Genomic DNA, 10279 nt, shown 5'->3' with positions numbered 1-10279 from the left:
TGGATTTCAATAAATATTTATTATACAAGTCCATGTTGTGGTGTACGCAACAATTTAGTCACATCAAAAAAATCGTGGTAAGCATACTTTATAGCAAACGCTTCATTGGGTCTCGCACTTGCCATCTGTGGTAAAATTCTTGTTGCCGCTTCCTACTCTTTGGTGTACGTCTCGACGGGTGATCTCGTATCCACGGCTGTTCGGAATCAAGTTTATTGAATCGTGACGTTTGTCTCAAGAGTGTCGTTACTGTCTATGCCATTCTTCCTATACCTCGGTGAGTCGACATTTCCCCCAATATTTGTGCTCAATAGGCCAGCGAAGCTTTACCTTTTTTAGGTGAAAAGGTTTACGAGCCCATTACGTATTTTATCATGACCTTCATGTTGATCGCGGCTGGATTCCTTTACCTGATTCTTCCTGAAACCAAAGGTGAAAAACAGCCAAACAGCTTGTATGATGCCAAGCAACAGGAAAAGTAAATTTTAACTCGAACCAGGCTAAACTCTATCATTGACTCTTGCCTTTATCTTTGTTGCAGAAATCGTCTCAACACACAATGTAAGCTTGCTGGGAGCAATGAAAGCATTGAAGTAGCAAGTGTACCCTAAGTGCTTTCTTTTGCATTTGATGAGAAGGATTGCCCTTCAATAAAGGTCATCTCTATAACTATTCTTAAAAGTTTTAAAAATACATATTAGCTCTGTCTCTTGCACTGCATTTGCGTGCAAAACCGTTTGTTGTTGCAGCAATACTTTTTTTTTCATAAAAACGAACTAAATCTTTTCTGTAGTTTTCGGTCAACCACAGACCAGCATTTTAGCAAACAATATTTTTGTACAATTCTTTACACTCCAACGATGATATATATTTATTTTATTTTGCAGTATTAGGCAAATAAAAAACGATTTTTTTGATGTGACTAAATTGTTGCGTACACCACAACATGGACTTGTATAATAAATATTTATTGAAATCCATTTATACTTATATTTACTTGTAAGCTTATTTTAGTTTCCATAATCCCCTTTTAGTTGAATATCCGAGCCATCGTACCTATTGTCTTGGTTTTTGTTTCACGTATAGCAACGTTATACCTCTGCTTACTAACGATACACTACCCGCTAAAATAGAGTATATTATTGCAATATACGATTTTTTATCGATTTGTGTTTACTATTGTCTTTCGTTACATGTATACTGCCAAGCAATTACACACATAGTAGACACATAAAAAATTGGATGAGAGATGTACCACCTTTAAAATGGTTCATAATACCACTTGCCGACTGTATTCTACAAAATTAAAAAAACATCTTTGCAGTACACACCAACGCGTAAAAAAACTGTTACGTGAGTTACGAGGGTGCAAAATAACACAGTCTACATAAAATATGACAAAATTACGCACGACCTTTGGGCTATCAGTATACAGAACAAATAATTATGTTGCATTTGTCAAGCGTATTTGCTGAATAGCCTAAACTATAGACAAAAAAAGTTAGGTAAATTAGATACCAGGCGAGAAGCATTTGAATCCTAAATTTCTTGAGTTAGTTTAAGATTGTAGTGCTTAACGTTAATGATCTGCTTCAAATATAATGCAGTTCACGACAGTGACGATCTTTCGTTGTTAACGATTAACAGCGAATTCGGTTTGAGTTCATAGCCTTGATTTTTCTCCTTCTTTGATTTGTGTTTGGGTGCACATCGAATATTCCACTGCAACCTGAAAGGCAGAAATACAAAAACTCACAAGGCTTGCATAGCTGGCGTTTTTTTTTTCTTATCTAAAGCTGCGCTCCACTTTCATAGTACTAATGAAAAACATAAATTTTATTTCTAAACTCATTGATAAATGCAGTTTTTATTACTCCCTACTAGTTTGGAGTACTGGCCGACAGTGGTTTGTTAAGATTTTTGAATTTACTGCGAATCTGTCACACCTTGTATGAATTTCATATGATTTTTTAGATTTGTGTAGTATTGGAACAAGGTATGACAGAAAACTTGTTACCTTTACGCTGCATTAAAAACTTTTGCGCCGCTTACAACACCAACAATAATATGATTGAATGTGAATATGTTTACACTCTTTTGACAGGACAAATACAATAACTTTGCAATGTCGTTAATTACTCACCTATGTTGGTATTTGGCATCACTTAACGTATGGGGAAGCGGTTGGTCTTTAGTAATCGGCAGAAATAAGACGGCAAATGAGGATGTAAGCATCAACATGGACATTATGAGATACGGTAGAGATTCGTGGACTATCTCACCTAATAAGGAATAAAATATATGTTGTCCGTGTGACTGCAGGAGCCTTGTTTTGTTGGAATACAATTTACCTGCATACAAGACGAACGGCATAAGAACAACAGAAATCCTTGAGACCGACGAACAGATTCCGTAGGCTTGATTGCGCAAAGCTGTGGGAAATATCGTCCCGGTGTATGCATAGAGTGCGGCAAAACCAGCACCGAGCTGACTTTTCCCAAGTAGAGCGCACAACGTACTTGTCCATGCCGGATCTGTTGAAAACCAAAGTACGTTTGCAAATCGCATTTGGTAGGCATAGGAAAAAGTTTAGGTGCCTAATGTTTTACGTTATCCTAATAATTCAACACAGACAGATTTTTGCCATAGACTTGGGAGTAAAACATATTGATAACCGACAACTATAGACCACTATCGTCGTTATCGGCCACTATTGTCGTAAAATGTTTTTGTAACAAAATCGGACAAGCTCTCATAGTGTGACGTGTAGAGATAAAAACTTTAAACCAGCTCCAAAGCTAGCAAAAGAGCTTGAAATAGGTCACGGCCTCTTTCACATATGTTTTAATGTACACAGGCGCAAATAATTGTCTCCGCAGCCGCAGGCGACCATGTGACCACAGGCTGTGCACACCTGATGGTACAGACAAATCGTGTTATCGCCTTAACATTTCAGCAATATTTGTGTCAAAACGAAAGCATTCAAAGTTGTATTACTTTTTACCAGTAGGCAACTTACGATCGATTAGAAAAGGCATGATCAGCAAGATTAAGCCACCTAGTGCCGATTGTATGGCAAAACCCCGAATGTAACCAACTTTACGAGCAAGCAAATGCAACATAAAAATGCCTGGCAAGTCAACCAACGTGGAAAGAAATGAGTTCAAATACCGATTGCCCTCCATCTGACCCGTGTTAAAATTAAACCCAAAAAGACTGAATGAGCACGAGGTCCTGCAAAAGTAAACAAACAATTTGCAGTAAATGACCGATCTTAACAATATTGGAGAAACTTGCAAACTTGCTTACCAAGCCAAAATCAGTATTGAAGCTCGTCGAAACAGAAACTTGACAGTCAAAAAATCTAAATAAGTGTTGGTCTTGGCAAAAATAACTTTATGCGGGTTGTTGTTGATGTTGTTATTTGATGCTGAAAGCTAAAAATTCCAAAATGCAAGCGTATGTTAATAAATTTAATTCAGATCGGAAAGTAGAACGGTTGCCTTGTAAAACGTGTAACGAATGTTAAAAAATAGCTGCAAAATTATATTTTATGGTGTTGTACAATACCTCGGAGTCGAGCGTCTGGTCCTCATCTTCACGAGAGTTTTCGTCTGCTTTTGATTTTCGTTCTTCTGGTCGTTTTGTATCGTTTCGTCTTCGCCACATATTTGATTCAGGAATAATGCTACACGAAATACGTCAAATTTAACCGACTATAAGTTTTAGTACTGTAGTAGTCTGTGAAATTGACAAAAGACAACATACATAACTGGAACGTAGCAGCAAAACAAGAATCCAGCAATTCCAAACATCATATGTCTCCAATTTGGCAGCAGATACGCAATGGGACAAAGCACAGCATATCCAATTGAAAATGCAGCCACTTGAATAAGGACCAGTGTACTTCGAACACTTTCTGGAGACAGTTCCATTACTGCGAATTAAAAGCTTATACAACTAAGTAAAGAAATAGTGATATGTTGCCCAGTCCCGTAATGATATACTGCACACGGTCTGTTCAAATGTGTGCGAAAGCTTTTTATCATGCATAGTGACTCATAATACATACGGATATATCCAATACGCATTTTAAATTTATAACAAAACTGTACTGATTTGCCCGTATATTAGCCGTACGTTACCTTGCTACATGCACGAGATAAAGATTGAGGTTTTATTGTGGACGCATTATAAGTCAAAGTGTTGTTGAAATAAGTAACTTACATAAGACTGGGCTTGTCATCGTCAGTGTGGCAAAGAACAAGCCGCTGGCGAACAAAGCAGTCCCAAGAAGGGGTACAGAAGGTGACAGAGCAACCGCCAACACACAGCCCAGTTCTCCTACCATGGCAACCAGAAGTGACCGCTTGCGTCCAAAACTGGACATAACGTTTAGATTGTCGGTTTGTTCAAGTGTGTCGTTTATACAAGGGTTTCAAATTACCCGTCCGAAACAGTGCCACTAAGGAGGCCTCCGATCATAAAGCCCGCCATCATCAGTGAAGTTAGAACCGGTTTGATCCATGCCTTGTCACACACCATACTAAACTTAAAAAGAACAAAGCGCACATTTAAAAACAATTAAGTCTTTCTATTCAAAAACTGTGATTTGAATAAATCATGGTTTGTGTTGATTAAACGATTTCGTCTGTAACATTTACTACGCAATGCGGCCATATTTGGGGGTATTCAGAGTTTGGTTTACGACGAGTCGGCACCTCACCTCAGTGACAGCTGTTGTGGCACCCAGGTGCAAGTTGTACACCCATCCATCTGTACACGACTCCAAAGTCGAATTGTAGGCTGTTAAACACACCAGTGTATAGTTTACTGCACTGCGGTACACGTGCTTATACTCTTTGCGTTGTATATTTTCTCTGTTTTCTTACGGCGGTTGAAATTTCTTAAAGTTATTATTTGAATAAAGCTGATTTTATATTATAATTGCAACATGCGTTTTTTGGTAACATAATTATAGCCATTGTTTTAACAACTGCCTTCTAAACCGTTGGCCACAAAGACCTGTTGCATAATTCATAATACCTGTTGAGTTTTTCCACTCATGACACTTCATATTATCGTCACTATGATATTTGCCGGTGGCGATGAAGTGGCTGTTGAAAACAGTATGTAAGTATTGTGGCGTAGCATAGGCTAAGTTTCCTAAGCCAGTATTTAATCAGTGCTGTTAAGGGTTATACGTAAACGGGAGGTAAACAACTAAACATGACATACAATAATTACTTACTTTGAACTTTGAGCTCCTTGTAGAGTAAAGTTAGTCACGGGCTTACACCAATGGTCAGGAGTAAACAGCATAAATACGGGGCTCATGAAATACGTTGACGATGCCAATCGGCACATGATCAGAATTACAGCTATGTAGGGCCTATACTGACTTGCGTTATCTACATCCATAGCCAAAGCCTGTTTACAAATCAGCAACTGCAAAATACGTACACATCAGAACTACGGTTGTGCAGCTGGTAGTGAGCAGCATTATACGCATTTCCGCAAACAGAATGAGAAAGGCACTGCTGCCTTTTACTGACAAAACCGTACTCAATAAGTTAAAACATTGTTTGTTTACAACACTTAACACCCCACCAAGGCAAAACGATGAAATAGTAAACCAAGAACAGACCATATTATGTGCAACATGTTTGAATCTCATTTTGCATTTTTGACATGCGCCAAGCGTACCCAGCAACAAATGCATCGGAACCACAGTGGCGCTGCTGAAAGACCAAGTTCTTTGCTCGCTGTTTTGCTCTAAGCGCTCGTAAATTCTTTTTTCTGTCAATCGGTCCCTGACGCAACCTGCAAAGTTAAACCGCTTCGTTTTGGGAAGAGATTTTTGTTGAACAAAAGATTCCAAACAACTTCATTTTACAATGCAACTAAATTCAATTGAGCGGGCTACATAAGGGATCCTAACCGCAGACAGTATGTCAACATTTATCCATCCCTTGTGCAATAAAGCCGATTGTACGCCGACTATAACCTTCACGCGCTGGTGCTGTTTAGTGTTCATAATTGTGTACGTAGTCTGGTTTCATTTGGGTAGCAAAACATTGTAAAGTAAAATTTATTTGTTTTCGTGCATGTAAATTGCTTAACAACGTTTTTACCGAACGACACAAGGCTCGAGCCATGGCAATCCAATCCATTCAGAGTATCTTTGAATAAATATAGAACCAGGGTGCGGGGAGAAACTACCCAAAATGGGTTATCGGCCTTTTAAGGAGAGAAATCGCCCAGTTCAACCACACGTAAGAAGAGATAGTAGGACGTAACTTACATTTTCACTTCACTTGCATAAGCTTAGCTACTTTGCTCTGAAAATTACTGTATCTTATTGAAGTTGGCCTGTCTTTGAGACCATGCAAAATCCAGTCCCACAAATTTTACTGTTTCTGCTGTGCTAAACTTAAGATTTCACACGTCCTGTGTCAGGTAATACCTTTACCTTTGTAAGTAACTGGACCCTTTCTGATTGCTCTCATAAATAAATGTTTTGATGAGGAAAAATCATTGCTTCAAGTTTATGACAAACAATCACGGTTATGCTTGACTTGTCACACACACGGCCAAATCCAGAACAAATGATCGGTTATGCTTTACTGGTCATACATACAACCAGTAATTTTATTTTGATTGTCAAAGGTGTTTAAGTTAAGCTGTTACTGACAAAACTTTTTGTAGTTGAAATAAATGTGATTTACATTAATCTTTTACAACAACAATCTTTTCCTAATTGCCGATTTACTTGATGGTTAGTACTGACAACAGGATTGATAAGTTTGTTTACAAATATTAATATACCTAAAGTGCCATTTAACAGCTGTAACAGACGTTTTCGTGCAGCTTGCAAGCAGATTAGCCTGATTAAAACAACACGTAATGTTTTCCGACTCCTAGTAAAACAATATGCTTAATGTAATGATCACATATGGTTATATGTTTGTGTGGGCTTTTTTAAGCAGTTGCAACCCCATGATTTACTCAGATAAATGTTACGTATCACCCTATACCAGTGGTTCCCAAACTTTATCTACTCGCGTACCATTTTTTTGGTTCATGCAGCGTTCTCGTACCACCTACAATCATGTTAGAATTTAATGAATAAAAATGTTACTAAACTTTACTAACTAACTTTACCTTAGTAACTTTGGCCTTCAGTAACCAAAGGCTCGTAAATATTAAACAAAACTTAGTCAAACTTTTACCGCCCTCGCTACAGTGCTACTGTCAACACAACTAGTAGCTTATTACAAAAACTGACTTTAAGGACTTATTACGTTGTAATAACAGATTCATTACGTCATAATAAATCTATTTCGTCACAAAGAAACCTTGCTTAACAGTTCAATGCGGCAATACACCAATGAATTAGAATTTAGTAGGAAATATAGTGTGAAATTTCACGCTTTACGTAATTTGTGTGAATTAAAACTTGTGTGAAATAAAGATCGCTTTGTGTGAACTTAATAAGTTGCTCGCGTACCACCTTGGAGACCTTCGCGTACCACTAGTGGTACGCGTACCATAGTTTGGGAACCACTGCCCTATACAGTAGTTCTCAACCTTTTATACATTGCGGCCAAATATAGAGATTTTCAACGCAAATAAAGCGATCCTTTGTTGGTGTTCTTGGCAAATATATGAGAACCAGGATGTGTTTGTGCATATATTTGCAATCAAACGTCAGTGTGTGACAGTCAGTATTTTGCTGAGGGCCACTTCAGTTAAACTTGTGGTTATGTTTGAGTTAAGCCGTTTGCATGACACTATCAACTTTTATACTATTTCGTTCCGTTCTAAGGTCATCAGAAGCCGAAAAAACTTTTTACTGAGCTTTAATTATTATCACAAATACTGTTGTGCCGTAAAACATTCTTAGGGGAGATGCAGGACCATTGGGCCAAAATTCAGTTTTTCATGACTATTTCTTTGAGTTCGAAAGAAAAATTGCCATTGAACACCTGTACTAATACTACACGTTTTAACACACTTACACAAGGGCATAACTTTCTTATTTGGAAATGCGTTGGCAAGATATTCCGTTTTAAAAATTACAAAAAATATGGTTCAAAGGTCCTTACCCTTGGGGACCATTGAGCCTCGCATAAAGGACCTTTGGGCCAGTATTTTCATGTGATATTCTGGACCATTAAACCACGCATGAGGGAGCTTATTAAGTGTTGTGTTTGAAAGTAGAACAATTTTATTGAAAAAGGAATCTAATATTAATCAAAAGAAAAAAATACAACCAGCATCAATAGCTTTATAGGCCAAGGACCTTTGGGCCATGCCCAATGGTGCAAAGTCAAAGGGCCATGCCCAATGGTCCTGTGAACAACTGGCTCAATGGTCCTGTATTGCCGCCATTACGAACTTATCTTACTGAACTACGTTACACAGATTAACTTAAGAAATACTAATGCTCATCTAACGCTACAATTAACTAACTAATATCCTGCAAACTTTGTTTAACTGTGTTTTAACTAGCTTTCTCTTATAAAGAAATTACAAAAATGTAAAGGAGCAAAATATTTACTTTCAAGCTGCGAAAACTTAGTTATGCTCACAGTTTCTTCTGTAAGTGACTGACCTTCTTATTGTTACAGCTTTAAAACTATTGCAACACAAGTACTTTAACACATGACTGAGAACTCGCTACAGCGACCAGTTTGAGAGAAACGCATGATGGCCAAAAGGTCCTTCATGCCCAATGGTCCCGCATCTCCCCTACACTGTCGTGTGGCATAAAGATAGTCATGGATATTTTTTTGTTTGCTATTCAAAACCATTTTTACAATTCAGCAACTGGAGAATAAGTACGAATTAAAGTTTCGCTCAGACAGCTGCAAATGAGCAGCATTGTACTCATTTCCGCAAACCGGATGAGAAAATAACTACATGATGCCTTTTACTAAACAAAACGTACATCCAGCAGGTTAACATTATGCCGTGTATAGGCCTCAAACAGTGTTTGTTTTTAACTCTGAACATAACACCAAGGCAAAACGATGAAAGAGTAAACCAATAACAGTCCATATGTGCACGACGTTTGAAGCGCATTTGCCATGTTTTTGGAGAGCCAAATGTAACTGGCAATAAATGCTTTGGGACCGTAATGGCGCTGTTGACAGGCCTGGTTCCTTGCTCACTGTTTTGCCCCAAGCGCTCCTAATTGCTTTGTTTTCATCTCGATCTGTAAAGTAAACCGCTTTGTTTTGTAAGTAATCAACAACTTCATCTTGAAATGCAACTATAATTTTGATTGTAACACTAAAAGAGTTGTCTTCACGATCCAATTAAAGTGCTTGGCGACTCCATTAGGTTTGTGATCCCAAGGTTAATAAACTGCCTTGTATCAAAATAGCCTCAGGTAAAAGAGTTGCTGATTCCACTGTGGTTTAACACACAAGAAGACAAGTTATAATTCAGATTCAACAATTATGTTACATTTTAAACAAAGGCCTAACGTATACTTGTTCAATTTTTCAGTGGTAACCTTCTCTTGTTAACGAAAACAAAGGTTCCACTTTAAGACAAGTGTGGTAAACTGACGTGCTTAGAGCCACAGAGTTGTAAGTCGGGCCGGGTTCGGGCTTAGGTTTCTTCAAATAAACGGGCCTGTTTCGGGCCTAACTTTACACTCTGTGTGAGTATTTTTTGAATAAATTTAACTAGCTAAGTAGCTAATTGCTGGATCAGACCTAATGTCAAACAGCTCTAAACCGCCTTGTTAAAGACCAGTTGTCTGTTGCAGGGCTTCCCAAACTTTTTCGATCGCGACCCCTTTTAGTCTCGGCAATTTTTCGCGACCCTTCACGGTTAATATGATAAACAGTGTAAAATATGCGTTTGTGGTATTTGATGACACGCAACTACTCTACTCGGAGTCAACTACTTTACCCTTAGTTAGCCTTCTGGAAACAAAACCAAAAGTTAATGTTTATTCAGTGTGATCAGCTTAAACTGTGTTTTTAGTTACAAGCCCCTTGTCCATAGAGGCAAAGATGACGCCATTAACCTTTATTTACGTACAATCTACAGTCCAGTCAAGAATAATGTTTTGCGAAATTGCACTGGTTTGAACAACTACGTTTCGAATTAAACAGCTAAAACGTAAAAGAGTATAATTTGGAATACTTGTTATAAATATGGTATAGCTCTCTGCGACCCCTCAAGTTTGTTGAGCGACCCCCAGTTTGGGAAGCCCTGGTCTATTGTGTTGGTTGTCTTGGTCTTTCCTGGTGCTTTAGTA

General features: G+C 38.1%; 2 protein-coding genes and 1 long non-coding RNA gene across 4 annotated transcripts in view; 2 read left to right on the top strand and 1 right to left on the bottom strand.

Moving 5' to 3' along the window:
- Positions 1-219, top strand: part of LOC145213165 (solute carrier family 22 member 2-like) — a 4968-nt gene extending 4749 nt beyond the window's left edge. Inside the window, exon 11 of the mRNA XM_080081398.1 lies at positions 95-219. Within this exon, the coding sequence (XP_079937524.1) occupies positions 95-219 (125 nt within the window). The remainder of the gene's footprint in view (positions 1-94) is intronic.
- Positions 11-844, top strand: LOC145212182 (uncharacterized). Its single transcript, XR_013856658.1, has 3 exons — positions 11-277; positions 340-478; positions 542-844. It is a non-coding gene; the product is annotated as an uncharacterized LOC145212182 (long non-coding RNA).
- Positions 845-1269: 425 nt separating this feature from the next.
- LOC145212179 (solute carrier family 22 member 2-like) lies at positions 1270-5966 on the bottom strand. 2 transcript variants are annotated; one of them, XM_080080218.1, is made up of 12 exons: positions 5252-5966; positions 5047-5117; positions 4727-4806; positions 4448-4551; positions 4228-4382; positions 3769-3937; positions 3571-3688; positions 3310-3437; positions 3020-3234; positions 2352-2534; positions 2144-2282; positions 1270-1729 (listed from the first exon to the last, which is right to left on the bottom strand). In XM_080080218.1, the coding sequence occupies exons 1-12, from the start codon at positions 5419-5421 to the stop codon at positions 1609-1611; spliced, it is 1653 nt and encodes a 550-aa protein (XP_079936344.1). In that variant the 5' UTR covers positions 5422-5966; the 3' UTR covers positions 1270-1608. The 2 variants fall into 2 exon arrangements, with proteins under 2 accessions (XP_079936344.1, XP_079936345.1); XM_080080219.1 differs by having other exon boundaries at positions 4448-4546; positions 5252-5319.
- Positions 5967-10279: the final 4313 nt, after the last annotated feature.

This window comes from Phallusia mammillata, chromosome 2 (genome assembly GCF_965637545.1).
Source record: "Phallusia mammillata chromosome 2, kaPhaMamm4.hap1.1, whole genome shotgun sequence".
NCBI classification, from domain to species: Eukaryota; Metazoa; Chordata; class Ascidiacea; order Phlebobranchia; family Ascidiidae; genus Phallusia; species Phallusia mammillata.
Note: the sequence above shows the minus strand (reverse complement) of the source record. Positions and strands in the feature narration are given on the sequence as shown.